The sequence below is a fragment of the Ursus americanus genome, chromosome 11, assembly GCF_024610735.1.
Source record: "Ursus americanus isolate L20-20 chromosome 11, mUrsAme1.1.p, whole genome shotgun sequence".
Taxonomy (NCBI): domain Eukaryota; kingdom Metazoa; phylum Chordata; class Mammalia; order Carnivora; family Ursidae; genus Ursus; species Ursus americanus.
This window is the reverse complement of record NC_142137.1, coordinates 64,542,426-64,562,613: the sequence shown is the minus strand read 5'-3', so window position 1 is coordinate 64,562,613 and position 20,188 is coordinate 64,542,426. Positions and strand designations below refer to the sequence as shown.

At 36.8% G+C, this 20,188-nt stretch overlaps 1 protein-coding gene and 1 pseudogene across 4 annotated transcripts in view; both read left to right on the top strand.

Annotated features, from left to right (window-relative positions):
* TFB1M (transcription factor B1, mitochondrial) overlaps positions 1-20,188 on the top strand; it is a 73,986-nt gene that overhangs the window by 19,457 nt on the left and 34,341 nt on the right. For 3 of the 4 annotated variants that reach the window (XR_015726154.1, XM_087865599.1, XM_045805403.2), the window contains exons 3-5: positions 206-314; positions 1,900-2,051; positions 15,777-15,896. Coding sequence is in view for 3 of the 4 variants with exons in the window: in XM_087865599.1 (XP_087721725.1) it covers positions 206-314; positions 1,900-2,051; positions 15,777-15,896 (381 nt within the window). In the remaining variant the exon portion in view is untranslated. The remainder of the gene's footprint in view (positions 1-205; positions 315-1,899; positions 2,052-15,776; positions 15,897-20,188) is intronic. The other variant, XM_087865600.1, reaches the window with a different exon arrangement.
* On the top strand, positions 2,059-10,843 carry LOC123797479 (c-Myc-binding protein pseudogene; annotated as a pseudogene).

The following is a 20,188-nucleotide window of genomic DNA, read 5'->3' as shown; positions in this document are numbered from 1 at the left end:
CTTAGTCTCTGGCTTTTCAGATTGATTTAATGATGCACAGATATGAAGTAAAATAAATAAATAAATAAATAAATAAATATATATATATATATATATATATATATATATATATATATATATATATATATATAGAAAGAGGAGGAGTGTATGTGTTTCACTGTTCTCTGAAGTATGAGCTCATTTTATTGACTTTTTTGTAAATTAGATGCTTTCTGATGCAGCACCCGGAAAACTGAAAATTGTCCATGGAGATGTGTTGACATTTAAGATAGAAAGGGCTTTTCCAGAAAGTCTTAAAAGACAGTGGGAAGATGGTAAGTGATTTGGGGTTGTTTTCTTATTTTTTATATAATTATTTATATTACAAATATTTATGTTATATATTACAAATGTTATACATTTATATTAAATATTATCAGAACAGAATTAAATAGGTGGTATGCATTAATTTTATTCTGCTTTTCTTCCAAAATAATAAATCTAATTCCTTTTTCTTAATTCTAATTTACTTGTCTCATGTTTTTCAAATGTTTAAAATTCTCTTCAAATAAACTTGCTATTTTTATGATACCGCATAAGGATGGGATAAACTATGAAGTGTTAACTTTTTCCAAATTGTGAAAAAAGAAACGTTTTAGTAAACCATGTCCCACCTAATTTCCATGGTCTCACATTCAATGACCAGCCAAGGCACTCTTCATCTCTAGACTGTTTATTGGGTACCTGTTGTGTGCCAGTTCCTTGGCGTACATCGATAGGTGGGGTGTACTACTTTAGAGCAAATGGAGGGGCCACTGGTGCACCTCCATCTAACTGCCTCCTGTCTCCAGCCTTTCCACGGCCAGGCTCCTTCAGAGAGTTTGGCACTGCCGGTCTCTGCCTTCCAACATGCCATTCTCTTCTAAGCACATACCTGCGGGTTTCCAGCCTTGCCCCAGCCATGCTGGAGTCACCGTGACCTCCTAATTTCCTCTTTGAAACCTTATCTGACTAGAAGGGGGAATGAAGCATGGGAGACTATGGACTCTGAGAAACAAACTGAGGGCTTCAGAGGGGAGGGGGGTGGGGGAATGGGATAGGCTGGTGATGGGTAGTAAGGAGGGCATGTATTGCATGGTGCACTGGGTGTTATACGCAACTAATGAATCATGGAACTTTGCATTGAAAACCAGGGATGTACTGTATGGTGACTAACATAATAAAAAAATATTATTATTAAAAAAAAAATGAAACCTTATCTGACTGAGCTCTCAGGCATGTATGTGGCTGTTACCTTCTCCCTTCCAGAAGTTATCTCTGCTCCTATCTTCCCTGATACCAGGTCCTCCTGTTCTTCCTTTTACATTGTGTGAGCTTTCTCTAGCTATTCTTTGCTGGTGGTTATTTTTCCACCCACCTCTTAGACGTTGTTTCTGAGATTTTTCTTTTTTGAGCATCTTCTCTTGTGCTGCAGATTGGCCTGAAGGACTCTGCTCCTGTGGTTTCACTGACCACATGTATACTGCAGACACTTCCACCTTTACATGCAGCCTATCCCCTTCGTGGCCTCTGACCTTCTGACAGCTTCATCTGGGTGCCCCACAGGCACTTTGACTACATCATATTCAGATCAAATTGTCTTTTCCCCCAAACTAGATCTTTTTCATATTTTTCCTAAGCCAAAAAACCTGAGGACTTTGAGCACTAATTAAGGTAGAATTTTTTTCTTAATAATTCAAAGCTGATTGTGAGAAAACGTTGCTTTTGAAGAATAAATGGACTGAAAACTACTTAGTCATATCTTTTCATATATTTTTGTTTGATACTATTAGTATCCAGTTTGATTTAACTCTTAACTAAAATTATATTCAGAATCCATTGATAAAATCATTACAAGTTATTTTTTCTTCTGCTAACCAGATCCTCCAAATATACATATTATTGGAAATCTGCCTTTTAATGTATCAACTCCGCTGATTATCAAGTGGCTTGAAAATGTTTCTTGTAGAGATGGACCTTTTGTTTATGGCAGAACCCGGATGACATTGACTTTTCAAAAGGAAGTGGCTGAGGTGAGTCTTAACTCTTTTTTGGCTATGATCAAATTCGAAAACAAAGTAATACTGCATTTTTGTCGCAGACTATGTTTTCAAAGTTAATATTCCCATACACGCACAAACCAACAACAGCTCAACCACAAGTTAACCATGGTGATGATCATAGGCATAATTGCTCTAAGCACTCCATGGAGAACACGGATGATGTGCTGCCAGCCAGAAAGACAGTGTTGTCCGTGCAGGGACTCAGTAGGGCCATAGAATAATTAGAGACCGATGAAACCTGTGGCGTACTGGTGATACAGTAATACATAAGGATTGGCATGTGACATGTTAAAATTGATATATTGAACTTAGTAAGTTCATATCAATGAGAGAAAGATTTAACTAATGGTAAAGAATGTGGTAGTCAATTTGGAGAGAGGGAAGGTTGTTTGGTGTCTCATATGCGGTACATAGGCTTTCCCTTAGTCCCCTCCTTCAGCCGTGCCTGCTGTGCCTGCATTCCCACAGCAGGAGTGTTCCAGGTTCACCCTCTAGAAAATCCTACAGGGTAGGCAAGGGCAGTTTGTGAGCTGCAGAGGTTTAATGAGGGCATCTGCAGACCGTTAAGTGTTTTTTAAAAAGTTTTATTATGACCTACAAATACAGAAGAGTATATGACATATTTGTGTGGCTTAAGAAGAAGAAAACCTGAGTCCCCACCACTTGAGTCAGTAGTTACATTCCCAACATCTTTGACACCCCCTTGTATGCTCATTGTGATGCGATCGTGTGTCCTGTTCTTCACCTGCTACTAAATCAGTACCATGAATTAGGAACTTATTATTCCCTGCTTAATTTATCACATAGATTCTTATCCGTATAATTAATATACTTTAGTTTTCTCCATTTTTTGAACTTATGCAAATAGATTCATACAGCACGTATTCTTTTTATCCTGATTCGCTCATGCTGCTCATAGTTGTAGTTTATTTGTGTAGCTAGACACTACTCACTCTTTGACTAACTTGTAATTTATCTGTTCATTGTCCTGTTTTGGAACCCCGAATTAGTTTCAGTTTTTAGTTTATTACAAACAAAACTGTCATGAAGATTCTTCTATTTATGTCAGCTGGAGCACACAGGCAAGCTGTCCCTAGAGTATATATCCAGAAGTGGCAGTGCTGGATCATAAGTTCTGCAAATCTTCCCTTTTGCCAAATAATGCTAAATTGTTCTCTGAAGTCATAATTACACACCAAATGTGTGTAAGTTCGTTTTGCTCCATGTCCTTGCTAGTACTTGCGGTTGCCAGACTTGTGCGTTTTGGTTAATCAGCTGAATGGTGTGTCATTGTGGTTTTATTTTGTCTTTTGCTGATTTTTTAATTAAATTGAGCACTGTTTTGTGTGTTTATTGACCTCTTAGGTAACCTCTTTTTTGCGAAGTGCTTGCCGTTTGTCCGTTTTTCTGTTGGATTGCTTGTCTTTTTCTCATTGATGTGGAGGAGTTCTAACATATTTTTCATACTCATTTTTTATTAGTTAAATGTATTGCAAATTTCTTCCACTCTTTGGCATGTTACTGTCTTTACAGTGTCTTTTGAGGAGCAGATTTTTTTTTTGTTTTTTGTCTTTTTAAAGATTTTATTTATTTGAATGAGAGCATGCTAAAGAGAGCGTGAGAGTGCGCAAGCAAGAGCAGGGGGGAGGGGCGGAGGGAGAAGTAGACTTCTGTCCTTGAGCAGGGAGCCCAGTGGGGGGGATCGATCCCAGGACCCTGGGATCATGACCTGAGCCAAAGGCAGATGATCAACCAAGTGAGCCACCCAGGCTTCCTGAAGAGCAGATGTTTTTAGTTGTCAATTTATGTGCTTTTTGTGTCTTATTGAAGTACTCTTTTTATATCCTGGTGGTATGAAGATATGCTGTGTTATCTTCTAGAAGGTTTATTGTTTTACATTTCACATTTACATCTATAATCCGCTTGGGATTGATTTTTGTGTGTGGTTGAAAAAGAAGCCAGTTTTACTGTTTTTAATATATGATCCCAGTGAACCTAGCACCAGTTATTGAAAAGTCTTTTTCACTGACCTCCATCAACACCTCTATAAGCATTGGTCTGATTGGAGACACCAAGAAGAAAGATGGTGTGAAATCTAGGAAACAGAAGGCCCAGTACAGAAGATAGAGCACGGAATCCTCAGAAAAATATTCAGTTCACATCAGAGCAGAGCAAGAATTTGGTAAAATACCTGTCATATTTTCATTTACTGAAAGAATAGTTACATAAGTTGGGGAGAGTATAGGATTGACTTAGTGATAAATGAACAGAAAATTAAGTACAGTAGGGATTGAAGCAAATAAAGTATATCACTATTAGAGGAGTAAAAATATTGGGAAACATGTAATTGTTTATTTTTGGAAACCTAAGGAAAAAAGAGGCACCTATATAAAAATAATCACAAAACTTTACTAAGAGTCTCAAAAGATGAAGAGAAAGAGAGCCGTGGAAGAAAAAATGAGTGTTATAAAGATGCTTCATTTTTTTTTTTTAATTATGTGTTTTCAATAACATCTTGAAATGTAGTGAAGTTCCCGGGATCATCTTGAGGAGTGGACCTGCAAGAATGGTTAAGAAATTTTGAAAAAGTAGAGTGATGAAAGAAGACTTGCCTATCAGATGTTAAAATGTATTGTAAAGCTCTAATAATTGAAGCACTGTGACTCATTATGAGACAGAGTAATGTCCACATTCAAAGGCCCAGATTCAGGCAACTTTGTATTTGATAACGATTGGATCATACATCAGCAGGAAAAAAAGAAAAATATTATTTAGCAAATGCTTGAATATTTGGTTAACTCCTATGAAACCATTTAATAAGTCACCATACATAAAAAATAAAAATAATTCATCATACATAAAAATTCCAGTTACTGGAGCCCACCAGACAGTCGCGGGCACCGGCTATGCTGCTGCTGCTGTCACTGCGGCCCGTTACAAAGCCGACCACTCGAAGCGCGAGCAGTTCTGGAGGTACTTGAAGAAGTCAGGGGTGCTGGACACGCTGACCAAGAAGGTATTGGTAGCCTTATATGAAGAACCAGGGAAGCCTAATAGTGCTTTGGACTTTTTAAAGCATCACTTAGAAGCTGCTAACCCAGAAAATCCAGAAATAGGTCTGCTTCGCCTACAATTAGCAGAAATGAAAGAGAAATATAAAGCTATTGTTGAAGAAAATAAAAAACTGAACATAAATCTTGCTCAGTATGAACCACCTGAGGAGGGGAAGCATGCTGAATAGGATCCTTCTCAATTGAGAAGACACTGAAAAAGTGGTTTTGTATGACTTGAATAGTTTGTGTAGTATTATAATTTATGAACAGATGCCGTACAATCGTCTTGATATATTGAATTTGCCTGTATCACACTCTAAACGCACCTACTTAGAAGCACCAATAACAACCCAATATAAAAAAAAAAAAAACTCCAGTTACTGTGTCTTCAAATTCATTGCTCTTTTCTGCAGTGTCTAACCTGTTGTTAATTGTACTTAATTTATTTTTCATTTCAGGTATTTTATTTTTACTTCTGTAAGTTCCATTTGGGTCTTATATTTTCCCTTACCTCATTATGTTCATGCTTTCCTTAGCATTTTTGTGCATATGTATAATATTTATAATAGCTGTTTGAAGGTCTTTGACTATTACTTTCACCACCTCTGTTATTTCTGTGCTATTTTTTATCCCCCTCTTTCTATGGGTCCTATTTTTCTGTTTCTTTGCAAGCTGGCAATTTTTGACAAGATCATAGATTTTGTGAGGTTTTGTTTTGTTTTAATCTTGTTGAGGGCTGGATCTTGTTGTATTGGGTTGAGTGGTGGGTTTTACTCTGGCACGTAGATAAGTCACTTGCAGATTGGCTTGAAGCTTGCTTTTAAGCTTTGTTATGATGGATTCTTGGCAACCTTTAATCTGAGGCTAATTAAGTCCCACAACTAAGTCAGAACCTTTCTGAGGAATCCATCCAGTGCCGTGTGTATTTCAAGAGCTCTTCACTTGGCTGTTGGGAGTGCAAACTCTTTCTAGCGCTCTGTGAGCTCCATTTTGTCCTACTTTCTGATAATACTTTCTCCAGCCTCCCAACCTCATGCACTTACAGATCAGTTCTCAGCCAGAGACTTGAAAGGATCCCTCTGAATATCTCAGGAGCTCCCTCTCACTTCCTCCCTCCCATTCCCTGTCTCTCTCTCTGTTTCCATATCCAATAGTCTGCCTCACAAATTCTGGCTGCCTTGGCCTCCCAGAGCTCTGGCCTCTCTGTCTTCTCATATCGAGGAGACCTCTGGGCTCTGTTTATAGTCCTGCCTGTGCTGCACCCTGAGTATGGCTTCCAGGCTGTAAGCTAGGCAGTCATAAGACTCACCTTGTTTTTTATTTGCCTGTGTGGTAATAATAATGGTTAATATCAATTATTACTTATGGAATGCCTACTAATAGCCACTTTACATATGTTTTTTTATTTAAGCCTCAAAGCCACCTAATGAAATAGGTATTTTTTTAATTTACGTTGACACACAATGTTACTTTAGTTTCAGGTGTACAACATAGTGATTCAACAACTCTGTACATTATGCTGTGTTCATCCCAAGTGTAACTACTATCTCTCAGTATACCATGCTATTACAGCACCACTAACTATATTTCCCGTCCTGTACCTTTCATCCTTGTGACTTATTAACTTTTGATAGAAAAGAATACTGAGGGGCATTTGGGTGGCTCAGTTGGTTAAGTGTCCGACTCTTGATTTTAGCTCAGGTCATGATCTCAGAGTTGTGAGATTGAGCCCCACTTCCGGCTCCACACTGGGTGTGGAACCTGCTTAAGATTTCTCGCTCTCCCTCTCCACCCCCTCCTGCCTTCCTCCATCTCTTTAAAAAAAAGAAAAGAATATTAAAGTTCAAGGATTTTAATTATCAATTTTGTTCATCTTTTCAAAGAACCAGCTCTTGGTTTCATTGATCATTTCCACTGTTTTATTAGTCTGTTTCATTTATTTCTGCTCTGATCTTCATTACTTCCTTCCTTCTTCTAGGTTTGGGCTTTGTTCTTCTTTTTCTAGCTCCTTTAAGTGTAAGGTTAAATAGATGAGATTTTTCTTATTTCTTGAGGTAGGCCTATATCTCTATAAACTTTCCTCGTAGAACTGCTTTGCTGCATCCCAGAGATTTTGGGATGTTGTATTTCCATTTTCATTTGTCTCAAGGTGTTTTTTTACTTTCTCTTTCTTTATTGACCCACTGGTTGTTTAATACTGTGTGTTTTTTTGCCTCCACAAGTTTGCATTTTTTCCAGGGTTTTTTTTGAGGTGTTTTTTGTTTTAAGATTTTGAGAGAGCACAAGCAGAAACAGCAGCAAGGAGGGACAGAGGGAGAGAATGTCAAGTAGACTCCTCCCTGAGCATGGAGCCCAGCATGTGGCTTGATCTCATGACCCTGAGATCATGACCTGAGCCAAAACCAAGAGTTGGACCCTTAACCATCTGAGCCACCCCAGCACCCCTCCAGTTTTTGGGGGGGTTTTTTGTAATTTATTTTTTGCCTTATTGTGGTTGGAAACTGCTTGATAGGATTTCAATCTTAAGTTTATTGAGACTTGTGGATCAACAAGCGATCTGTCTTGGAGGGTGTTCCATGTACACTTGAAAAGAATGTGTATTCTGTTTTTAAATGGAATGTTCTGTGTATATCTGTTAAGTCCATTTGATCTAACATATCATCCAAAACCACTGTTTCCTTGTTGATTTTCTGTCTGGGTGAAATATCAATTGATATAAGAGAGGCATTAAAGTCCCCTTCTATTCTTATATTACATTTTGTCCCTTTGTCTCTGTTAATATTTGCTCTCTATGTTTATATACTTAGGCGCTACTATGTTGGGTGCATAGATATTTACAGTTCTTCAACCTTATTGGAATAACCTTATTCCAATAAACTTATTCCAATAAGTAACCTTATTACTAAGGCCCTTCTTTGTCTTTTGTTAGTTTTTGTTTTAAAGTCTGTTTTGTCCAATGTTAAGTATTTCTACCCAACTTTTTGTCTTTCACTTTCATTTGCATGGAATATCTTCTATCCCTTCACTTTAAGTCTGTGTCTCTAGGTCTGAAATGATTCTCTTGTAGGCAACATATAGATGGGTCTTATTTTTCTGTCTGCTTGTCACCTGGTGTCTTTTGATAGGAGAATTTAGTCCATTCACATTTAAGGTAATTATTGATAGGTATGTACTTGTGATTTTATTCATTGTTTTCTAGTTTTCTTTCTAGTTCTCTTTTCTCTTGCCCTCTTCCCTTCTGATTTGATGACTTTCTTCAGTGTTGATCTATTATTCCTTTTCTCTTGATTTTTTTTTGTGTATTATTTGTGTGTGTGTGTGTGTGTTTATAATCAAAAGAGGTTGATATATAACAACCTATATTTGTAGTCCTCTATTTAAGTTGATGGTGGCTTAAGTTGGAACATATTCTAAAAGTATTACTATTTTATCCCCTACCCATGTTTTATGTATTTGATGTCCTATTTTATATCTTTTTATGTTACATATTCCTAATTATTGTAGATATAGTTGATTAGACTACTTTTGTCTTAACCTTCATAACTAGCTTTATAAGGGATTGATCAACTACCTTTAATGTATAATATTTGTTTTTACCAGTGAAAATTTTTCTTTTATGATTTTCTTCTAGTTATGGTATTTTCTTTTCTGATTAAATAATTCCCTTTAACATTTCTTGCAAGGCTGGTTTAATGGTAATGAACTCCTCTAACTTGTGTGTTTGGGAAACTCTTAGATCTCACCTTCAGTTCTGAGTAATAATCTTTCTTGCTGGGTAGAGATTCTTGGTTGTAGGTTTTTCTCTTTCAGCACTTTGAACATATCATGTCTTCTGGCCTTCACATTTTCTGCTGGAAAATCAGCTCTTATGGATGTTTCTTTGTACATAACTAGTTGCTTTTCTCTTGCTTCTTTTAAGATTCTTTTTCTTTAATTTTTGGGATTTTAATAATTAATGTGTCTCCATGTGCACCTCCTTGGGTTCAACTTGTTCAGAGGTATCTGTGCTTCCTGGACCTGGGTTTTCTTTCCCAGATTAGGTAATTTTTCAGTTATTATTTCCTAAAATTAACTTTTCTTTCCCTTTCTCTCTTCTTTTTGTGGTATCCCTTATGATATGAATGTTAGTATGCTTGATGTTGTCCCAGAGGTCTCTTAACCTGTCCTCATTTTTTTCATTCGTTTTTCTTTTTGCTGTTCAACTTGAATGATTTCCATTACCCTATCCTCCAGATCACTGATCTGTTCTTTTGTATCCTCCAGTCTGCTGTTGTTTCCCTCTGTTGTGTATTTCATTTTGGTTATTGTATTCTTCAGCTCAGATTTGCTCCTTATATTTTTTTTGTTGAAATCTACTCAGTTCATCCACTCCTCTCCCAAGTTTGGTGAGCATCTTTATAACCATTACTTTGAGCTCTTAATTAGGTAAATTGCTTATCTCTTTTTCACTTAGTTCTTAGATTTTTGTCTTGTCCTTTTGTTTGGAACCTATTCCTCTGCTCATTTTGTCTGACTGTCTGTTTCTATATATGTTAGGTAGGTTAGCTATGACTCCTGGCATTGAAGGTAGTGGCCTTATATGGAAGGTGTGCTGTGGGGCCTAGAAATACAGTCACCAGAACCAGTTGTTTTAGGGGTATCCCCTGTGTTGGCTGTGTGCACCCTTCTGTTGTGACTGGGCCATGATTCCAGCAGGTGCACTGGTGGGCAGGGATGCCCCCTCACTTTCCCAGCAGGAGTTGCTTTTAGGGGCAACAGTCTCTACCAAGGCTATCTGCCGGGTATGTGGGACAAGAGCCAAGGAATGCATGCCAGGAAGGCGGGTTTGGCAAGGCAGGTCTGCAGGGGAGCTCTGGGTTAGGACATGCAGTGGTAGCTAGGTATATGGATAGTGTCAGACTGGTGCCCACCAGCATCAGATGTCTAGGCTGAAAGGAGAGCAAGAAGAATTTCTATTCTTGGATAAACTTCTTATAGAACCTTGCTCCTTTGGCATGCTCCCTAAAACTAGTTAGTGAATTTCCTTCATGTATGGCCCGGGCAGTCTTCAAACTGCTGCCTCTGTGGTGGGTCTCGGAGCAAGTGAGATTGTGCATGGTCCCTTTAAGCGTGGCATCTCAGTTTCCTCTAGCTCTCCAGTTCTCCTGAAGTTAAGCCCGGTGGATTTTCAAAAACAAGTAATGGGAGCTTATCTTCCTGTGCAGATTCCCAGGGTGGGGGGTGCCTGGTGTGGGGCTGTAATCTCTCACTTTTCAGGGAGGACCTTTGCACCTGTGATAGCCCCTCTCACTTGCGAGTGTCAGTTCCGGGGTTTGGTTCCTGACCTGACCACGTCTTTGTCCCTTTTTCCCTTCTTGATGTGGCTTCGTCTTCATACTTACAGCTGTCTAAGAGCTGTTCTGAGAGTCTTCAGGTCATTCTTTGGCGAGTTCCTCCGTATGTAGCTACAGCTGTGGTGTGTGCATGGGAGGAGGGGAGCTCAGGATCCTCCTACTTGGCCACATTCTTAGGTTCTGCCTGTCTGAAAACATTTTTTGGTTGTCACAACGGTGGGGGGGTGCTTTTGGTGTCTAGTGGATAGAGGTTAGGGATGCTGGTAAACATCCTTCAGTACACAAGATAGCCCCTCACAGCAGAAAATTACTTCACATTGACCAGCCCAAAATGTCAGTAATGCCAAGGATAGGAAGCTTTGCTTCTGAGTATTTAGCCATAAAATCTTTTTCTTTTCTTTTCTTTTTTTTTTAAGATTTTATTTATTTATTCAACAGAGATAGAGACAGCCAGCGAGAGAGGGAACACAAGCAGGGGGAGTGGGAGAGGAAGAAGCAGGTTCCCAGCAGAGGAGCCCGATGTGGGGCTCGATCCCAGAACGCCAGGATCACTCCCTGAGCCGAAGGCAGACACTTAACGACTGAGCCACCCAGGCGCCCCCATAAAATCTTTTTCTTGTAGTCTTAGAATTTTCCATCACAAAAATGTGGGACCCTTTTGTGTTTGTCTGGAACACTAAGTCATCACCACTTTCCGAAGGTCCGTGTCATTTCCTGCTCATGAATCTGTTAACTCTCTTCTGTATGTTTGAGTCGAGCCCATATTAATAGTTTTCTTTGTTGTTTTCTTAGCCTTTTGATTTGTCTTTGGACTTTTATTTTTTCAGATAACATGATTATTATGGTATTTCTGTTCTTGAGTAACACAATAGAGAGGAAAAAACACCATGTACTCTAATTCTTTTGGGGGAAAATGCAAAGGAACAGAGGCTTAAGAGGTGGAGTAATATTTTCAGTGACTCAGAATGTCAGTTGTGGTTATTAATAATAGTGTTGCTTTAACTCCACCATATGCAATTATTTTTCTTTAACCAAAAAAAAAATGTTGATTTTAGTTAAATTCTAGTATGAATGTTGAGAAGAGTTTATATTGAATGTATAATTTATGGAATGCTTTAGAAGCATGGTTAATACTTGTCCTCTGACCAGTTTTCACATTTTGTAAGTGAAAGTTTCAACAGGAGGGGCGCCTGGGTGGCACAGCGGTTGGGCGTCTGCCTTCGGCTCAGGGCGTGATCCCGGCATTCTGGGATCGAGCCCCACATCAGGCTCCTCCGCTGTGAGCCTGCTTCTTCCTCTCCCACTCCCCCTGCTTGTGTTCCCTCTCTCGCTGGCTGTCTCTATCTCTGTCGAATAAATAAATAAAATCTTTAAAAAAAAAAAAAAAAAAGAAAGTTTCAACAGGAGAATATATAGCAGCATTTTCTTACATAACCTCTGTTTGTTCTTGACACTGTCATATTTGTAATTGTATATTCCACAGATAGCACTTTTAAACATTCACTTTGCTTGGCTGTGAGTTACAGAACAGAAGTAAATGAACACAATCCTCTTCCCTCCTCTTTAGGTCTGCGGGGTGTAAATAGAAGAATTCAGCTCACACACATTAAAGAACATATAGACAGTATAAAGTTACAGCTCATAAAATAGAATCAGATTGTGTAGCAGTAAATGAGACCTTAACAAATCTCATCTAACCTCATTTTATAGATGATGAAACTGAGACTCAGAGTAGTTTAATGTCTTCCAGAAGGTCATGGAGCTAGTTACAGGGAAAGCTGAACTTGAAAACAGGTTTTATGTTTTCTGCTGAGGTCATGATGTTCAAGTTCTCCATGTGACCGGACCTGTGGTCTTTTCTTTCTGGGTCCAGAATTAGCCTGTTTATGTCCTCCCATCTTCAGGGGACCCTGGCTATTTAATGGTCACATCATAACAGGGAGGGAGGGAGTCACCTCGCCAGTAATCTAGTTTTCATTGTCCCTGATATTTGGCTGTGTAGCTTCTCAAGAACAAGCGTAGTTTTCTATTTGTACTTAAAATTATTTTAGATGCATAAGGAAGAAAAGAACATTGTCCTTGTGGTGTATTTGACCCCTTGTTTTTCTTATACTCAGAATGCTTTTAACATTTCAAGGGTTAGAGGTTTCCTTTTACTGAAAATTAACTGGTTTGGTTTCCTGGCCTTTTGTTGTTTGTTAAATCCTCTATCTTGTAATGGAGTTTGAATTTTCATAGCTTTACATATAACCTCTCTATCACAGAAGTATTAACTCATGTTTGAATGGTTGATTGTGCTGGTTTTTAATGAAGTCTTTTGCAGAGCTTTCTGCTCTGTGGCTTGAATTATTCCATAATGAATTCACACAGGTATGTGTGTGTGTTGCTTCCTTCTAAATTCAAATATACAGTTCACACGTTTTCATCACCACAGCCTAGGTGTATTTGCTGCAAAGTTTGGATGGGTCAGGATTCCCTGGTAGGAGTGGGTATCTAGCGCTCTAAGTGAAATATACTTAAACATGTCTTTATGTCCAGAGTGTTTACCCTGCATGCCTCCCTTGTTTGCTTTTGGGTTAAAGTGATTTTTAACATTTCGTTGAACTCATCAGTGAAAACATCTTTGAGATGTAAAGTAAAATATTGGAAGAGAATTTAGCATGAAATAATAATATTCAAGTGCAGGCTTTTTTTGGTTTATATTTTAATTTTGTGATTATGTTCATGCTGGATTTTAGTTTTACACAACTGCTTTGAAGTATGCCAGTTGTACAGTGCGCTTTGAATTTTTTACTTTCATGCCAATGGTATAATTAAGCTCCAAAAGAAATTTATGAGGAGCTAGAAATATTTTTTACCATTTGATCCATAAGTTTATTCTTTAAATATGTGCTTCCAGTGTTTGTCTTTGTTTTCATATTTGTTTGAGAATATATACGTTTCTTGGTTTTACAGTTTAGGAGGAAGAATTTACTTTGTCCTTTATACTAAAGCAACTCATCACTTATCCTGAACTCAGCCTCCCAATAACTTCAGATGTCTAAATATAGACAAGAGGCAGATAATTTGAAAAGAGGGATGAGGTGGAGGGATGGCTTCTGAGTAACAATAGATGCTACAAAATCTACAAATTTGCCCTTAGGAAATTTTCTGAGCATCTCTGTTTAAAACCTATTTTTTTTTTATCTTACTTGAGGCAGAGCTTTTACAAGCCAAATTATGTGCTTTGTACTGTTTGTAATGTTGACCCTGTATCATTTACAAGAGGTTTAGAATACCCAATGAACTCTAAGAACACAAGGGAAGCAGGATACATTTTTAAAAAATCAGTGCACCTAATTTTTCAAATCCAATTTTAACATGTTGCCATTTTTCTTCCTGTCTTTTTTTTAAGAAATAAAATATTGTAGCTATGCTTGGTACCTTCTTCTATCCCCTTTTTTTCTCTTCTCTGAGTATACTCTCTTAAAATTGATATTCATCATTCGCATGCATTGATAGATACATATACACAGAGAGGAAGCTGTAAGGAATAATGTTTTGAAGTTTTTATATAAATGGAATCATGCTCTACATATTTTCTGCCACTTCATTATTTTCTGTTTGGGGATCTATGTTGGTAACACCATTTACTTATTCATGTTGATGGCCTATATGTTTTTCTGCCTTTTTTGAAGCTATGCATGCACAATGTTGCAGTGAACATTGTTCCACAGTACTTCCTTGTGTAAGTATATAAGCTGTTCCCTAGAATCTATTCCTAAAGGTAGACTTAAAGGGTTGTGAGGGTGCACTCAACTTTAGCTTTCCCGTATATGTTGCCAAATTGTAGTCCAAAGTGCTTGTACCAGTCACCAGCAGTAAATGGGAGTTCCTCTGGCTTCATATATTCACCAATTCTAGGTTCTGCCAAGTTCTTTTTTGTTGTTTAAATTTTATTCATTTCACAGATATAAAATTGTATCTCATTAGAGTTTAAATTTGTATGTCCCTCATTTGTAACGTGGTTGAGCATAGTTTATGGTTATGGTTCATGTGTGTGCTCTTATTTCTTATATTTTCTATTGTTTATTTTTTGGTAATTAATATGTAGTAGGAGTTTCTTCTATGTTCTGAATACTAATTCTTTGTCAGATAGGAGTTTCAAATATCTTCCCTCAGTCTGTGACGTATGTTTGTACTGTTTTTATTATACAGAAGTTTTAAATTTTAATAGAGCAAAATATCAGTCTTTTATGACTTCTACTTTTGCATCTTTAAGATATTTTTCCCTACCATGGGGTCATACTTATAAAAATTTTTAAGTTTTGCTTTTTTCTTATTGTTAATTCACTTGGAATTTATATTTGGTTATGGTACGAGATAGGGAGTTCTTCCTGCTGTAGATATACCTACTTATGTCAGTATCTCTTATTGAGTGGTCCATTCTTCGCCCGTTAGTGGTTGTTACATCACATCTGTCACATAGCAAATATCTACATGCTCTTGCGTCTGTTTCCAAGGCCTTTGTTCCATTGGTGTGTTTGTCTATACCCGGAGCAATACCACACTGCCTTAATTTTGATAATCTGCTATGGCGAGTCTGCCCCAGCTCTCCTCATGTTATTGATGTTCTTCAGGAACTTCCTGGCTATTCCTGGCCCTTGCCTTTTCCATATAAAATTTTATGGAATTTAATTTAAAGGACTTTTTAAAAAATCCTTTGGAGATTTTGGTTGAAATTGTATTGCATTTATGAGTTAATTTAGATATACCTAATTTTAAAACTAAAGTGTTTGGGTTCTTAAAAGAATGAATTCCTGGTTTTTGCAAAAATCAGTTCTCCAAAATAGGTCTCCAAGAGTTGTGAATATTCAAGGTTTTATTACATTTAAATAGAAGTGCACCATTGAAAATGTTTCTTCATAGATTTTTGGTAATTCATAAAATGAAATAAGCATCTTTAGTCCTTAATTGTGCTTGCTAATTTCTTCACTCATCAAATATATATTGATTACTTGTTTCATATAGGACCTTCTTCTACAGAATATAACAGTTGTTTGAAAATCCCCAACATCCAGTTGGGGAAGTGTTCTTATTTGGTTTCTGAGTACATTATATAGGATATAATTCACACTTCTTAGGTGTACTTCAGTTGATATTGGAGGAAAATGTTCCCCGTGCTGCCTGTGTATCATGTGTTGGATAGCCTATGCTCTTAAAATTTATCTCAAAACTCCATCTAGTGTCCATAAATAATAGAATATTAGCTGCATTCCATCTCATCGGACTGTATTAATTATTTGCTAAAACTTTTTGTCCTTCCATAGAGACTGACAGCCAATACAGGAAGCAAACAGCGTAGTCGCCTTTCTGTTATGGCCCAGTACCTCTGCGATGTTCAGCACATCTTGACAATTCCGGGTCAGGCTTTTGTCCCTAAACCAGAGGTAAGTTTCTGTTTATTTGTAAATCTTTGTTCATCTGAGGATGTGGCATAGGAAATTGTCTGTAGAACTTGATTTTCATTTATATGCGAACTGTACTTTCTCTCTCCAGAGTAAGAAAAATCTCAATGTGTGAATAGTTCTTGTCCTAATTTTTCTCCTCTTCATAGTGACCAAATGCCTAGGCTTATCCATGTTGCCCTGGTGGTGGTACTTGTACTCTTCAAAGTTTTCCAGTATGGAAGATAAGTTATATGGTCACCTAATCCTCAAAAAAAGAAATCAAGATTTGTTTTGTGATTTCTGAATAGACCTCTAAATCACTGGGTGTTATACACAACTAATGAATCATCGAGCCTTACATCGGAAACCGGGGATGTACTGTATGGTGACTAACATAATATAATAAAAAATCATTAAAAAAAAAAAAAAAAAAACCTCTAAATCAAGTTACATCAAACATTTTATTGTGAATTTTTTTCCACCTTTTTTTATTGAAGTACAATTTAACATACAGTATTATATTAGTTTCAGGTGTGTGACATATTGATTCAGCAATTTTATACATTACTCAGTGCTCACACAATAAGTGTAGTCACCATCTGTCATACAATATTATTACAGTATTTCTGAGTATATTCCCTATGTTGTAGATTTCATCTTTATGGCTTATTTTATAACTAGAAGTTTGTACCTCTTAATCTTATTTATTTTACCCATCTTCTTACCCACTTTCCCTCTGGCAACCACCAGTTTGTTCTCTAGTTAAGTCTTTGTTTTAGGTTTATTTCTTTGTGTCTTGTTTGTTCATTTGTTTTTTAGATTCCATATATAATTGAAAGCATGGTATTTGTCTTTCTCTGTTTGATATATTTCACTTAGCATATACACTCTGGGTCTATCCATGTTATCACAGAAGGCAAGCTCTCATTTTTTATGGCTGAGTAATATTCCTCTCTGTGTGTGTGTGTGTGTGTGTGTGTGTGTGTGTGTGTGTGTGTGTGTGTGTGTGATACATACATACCACACCTTCTTTATCCACTCATCTGTAAATGGACACTTGGATTACTTCCATATCTTGACAGTTGTAAATAATGCTGCTGTAAACAGGGGTGCATATATCTTTTCAAATTAGTGTTTTTGTGGGGTTTTTTGGGTATATACCCAGTAGTGGGATTACTGGATTATATGATATTTCTGTTGTTAATTTTTTGAGAAATGTCCGAACTGTTTTCCACAGTGGTTCATCAATTTACATTTCTACCAACAGTGCACAAGGGTTCCTTATTCTCCACATCCTCACCAACATTTGTTATTTCATGTCTTTTTGATTCTATGGTTTCCTTTGCTGTGCAAAGGTTTTTTATCTTGATATAGTCCTAATAGTTTATTTTTCCTTTTGTTTCCCTTTGCCTCTGGAGACATACCCAGAAAAATGTTGCTATGGGGATGTCAAAGAGATTACTTGCCTTTGTTATCTTCTAAGGGTGTTACGGTTTTGGTCTTACATTTAGGTCTTTAGGTCTTTTTTGTGTATGGTGTAATAAAATTGAGTTTAATTCTTTTACATGTAGCTGTCTGGTTTTTCCAGCACCATTTATTAAAGGGACTGTCTTTTCCCCATTGTATGTTCTTGCCTCCTTTGTCAAAGATTGAGTGGAGAACAGAGGTTCTGTTCTCATGACCTACGTGTCTTTTTTGTGCCAGTACCATACTGTTTTGATTGTTGTAGCTTTGTAGTATACCTTGAAATCTGGGATTATGATACCTCCAGCTTTGCTCCTTCTCAAGATTGCTTTGGCTAGGGGCACCTGGGGTGGCTCAGTCGTTGGGCGTCTGCCTTCAGCTCAGGTCATGATCCCAGGGTCCTGGGATCAAGCCCTGCATCAGGCTACCTGCTTGGCAGGAAGCCTGGTTCTCCCTCTCCCACTCCCCCTGCTTGTGTTCCCTCTCTTGCTGTCTCTCTCTCTGTCAAATAAATAAATAAAATCTTTAAAAAAAAAAAAAAGATTGCTTTGGCTATTGGGGTCTTTTGTAGTTCCATACACATTTTAGTATTATTTATTCTAGTTCTATGAAATAATGCTGGTATTTTGATAGGGACTGCATTGAATATATAGATTGCTTTGGGTAGTATGGACATTTTAACAATGTTGTTTCTTCTAGTCTGTGAGTATAGACTCTGTTTGTGTCCTCTTCAGTTTCTTTCATCAGTGTTTCATAGTTTTCAGAATACAGGTGGTCACCTCCTTGTTAAGTTTATTCCTAAGTATGTTATTCTCTTTGGTGCAATTCTAAATGGGATTGGTTTCTTAATCTTTCTGCTACTGTGGTATTAGTGTATGGAAATGCAATAAATTTCGATATATTAATTTTGTATCGTGCTACTTTACTGAATTCATTTCTCATTTCTAATAGTTTTTTGGTGGAGCCTTTAGGTTTTTCCATATATAATATCATGTCATCTGCAAATTGTGACAGTTTTACTTCTTCCATACCAATTTGGATGCCTTTTATTTCTTTTTCTTGTCTGATTGCACCTAGGACTTCCAGTACTATGTTGAATAAGTGATGAGAGGAAAAGCTCTGTTTTTCACCATTAACAATGATATTAGCTGTGAGTTTTTCATATATGGCCTTTAATATGTTGAGGTATGCTCCCTCTAAACCCACTTTGTTGAGAGTTTTTATCATGAATGGGTGTATTTTGTCAAATGCTTTTTCTGCACTTTTTGAGATGATCATACAGTTTTTATCCTTTATCTTATTAATGTGATATATCATACTGACTGACTTGCAAATATTGAACTACCCTTGCTATTTCTGGAATAAATCCTACTTGATTGAGGTGAATGTTTTTTAAATGTATTGTTGAATTTGGTTGGCTAATACTTTGTGAGGATTTTTGCATCTTTGTTCATCAGAGATATTAGCCTATAGTTTTCTTTTTTGTGGTGTCTTTGACTGGTTTTGGTATCAGGGTAATATTGGCCTTGTAGGATGAATTTGGAAGTTTTCATTCCTCTTCTGTTTCTTTGGAATGGTTTAAGAAGACTAAGTATTAACTCTTCTTGAAATGTTAGGTAGAGTTCACTTGTAGAGCCATGATCCTGGAATTTTGTTCATCGCTGAGAGTTTTGATTACTGATGCAATTGTGTTAATAATTGGTCTGTCCAAATTTTCTATTTCTTCTTGATTCAGTTTTGGAAGATTATCTGATCTCTAGGAATTCATCCATTTCTTCTAAGTTGTCTAATTTGTTGGCGTATAATTTTTTATAATATGCTCTTATAATCCTTTGTATTTCTGTGGTATTATTTTTTCTCCTCCATTTTAATTTTGAGTCCTCTTTTTTTTTTTTTATGAATCTGGCTAAAGGTTTATCAATTTTATCTTTTCAAAGAATCAGCTCTTGTTTTTGTTGATTTTTTTTTTTTTTGCTTCTATATTATTGATTTCTGCTCTAATCTTTATTATTTCCTACCCTCTGCTAGCTTTGGGCTTTGTTCTGCTTTTTCTGTCTTAGTTGTATGGTTAGTTTGGTTTTTTTGTTTGGTTAGTTTTTTGGTTTTGGGGTTTTTTGTGGTTTTTTGTTTGTTTGTTTTGTTTTTAGATTTTTCTTGTTTCTTGAAGTAGGCCTGTGTTGCTGTAAACCACTCTTGGTACTGCTTTTGCTGCATCCCAAAGATTTTGAACTGATGTGTTTTCATTTTCATTGTTTCATGTATTTTTTCTCTTTGATTTCTTGGTTGACTCATTCATTGATTAGTAGCATGTTGTTTAGCCTCCATATATTTGTGTTCTTTCCATATATTTTACTGTAATTGATTTCTGGTTTTATACCGTTGTGGTCGGAAAAGATGCTCAATATGATTTCACTCTTAAATTTATCGAGATTTGTTTTGTGGCCCAGCATATGATCTGTCTTGAAGAATGTTTCACGTGTGCTTGAAAATAATGTGTATTCTGCTATTTTGGGGTGGAATGTTCTTGAATGGAATATATCTGTAAGGCTCTCTGATCTATTGTATTGTTCAGAGGCACCATTTCCTTGTTGATTTTTCTCTCTGGATGATCTATCCATTTATGTAAGTCAGGTGTTAAAGTCCCCTGCTATTATAGTATTATAGTCAGTTTCTCTCTTTTTGTTTATTAATAATTGCTTTATGTATTTGGGTGGTCCTATGTTGGGTGCATAGCTATTTACAATTGTTATATCCTTTTGTTGGATTTTTCCATTTATGATTATGTAGTGCCCTTCTTTGTCATTGGTTACAGTCTTCATTTTACAAAG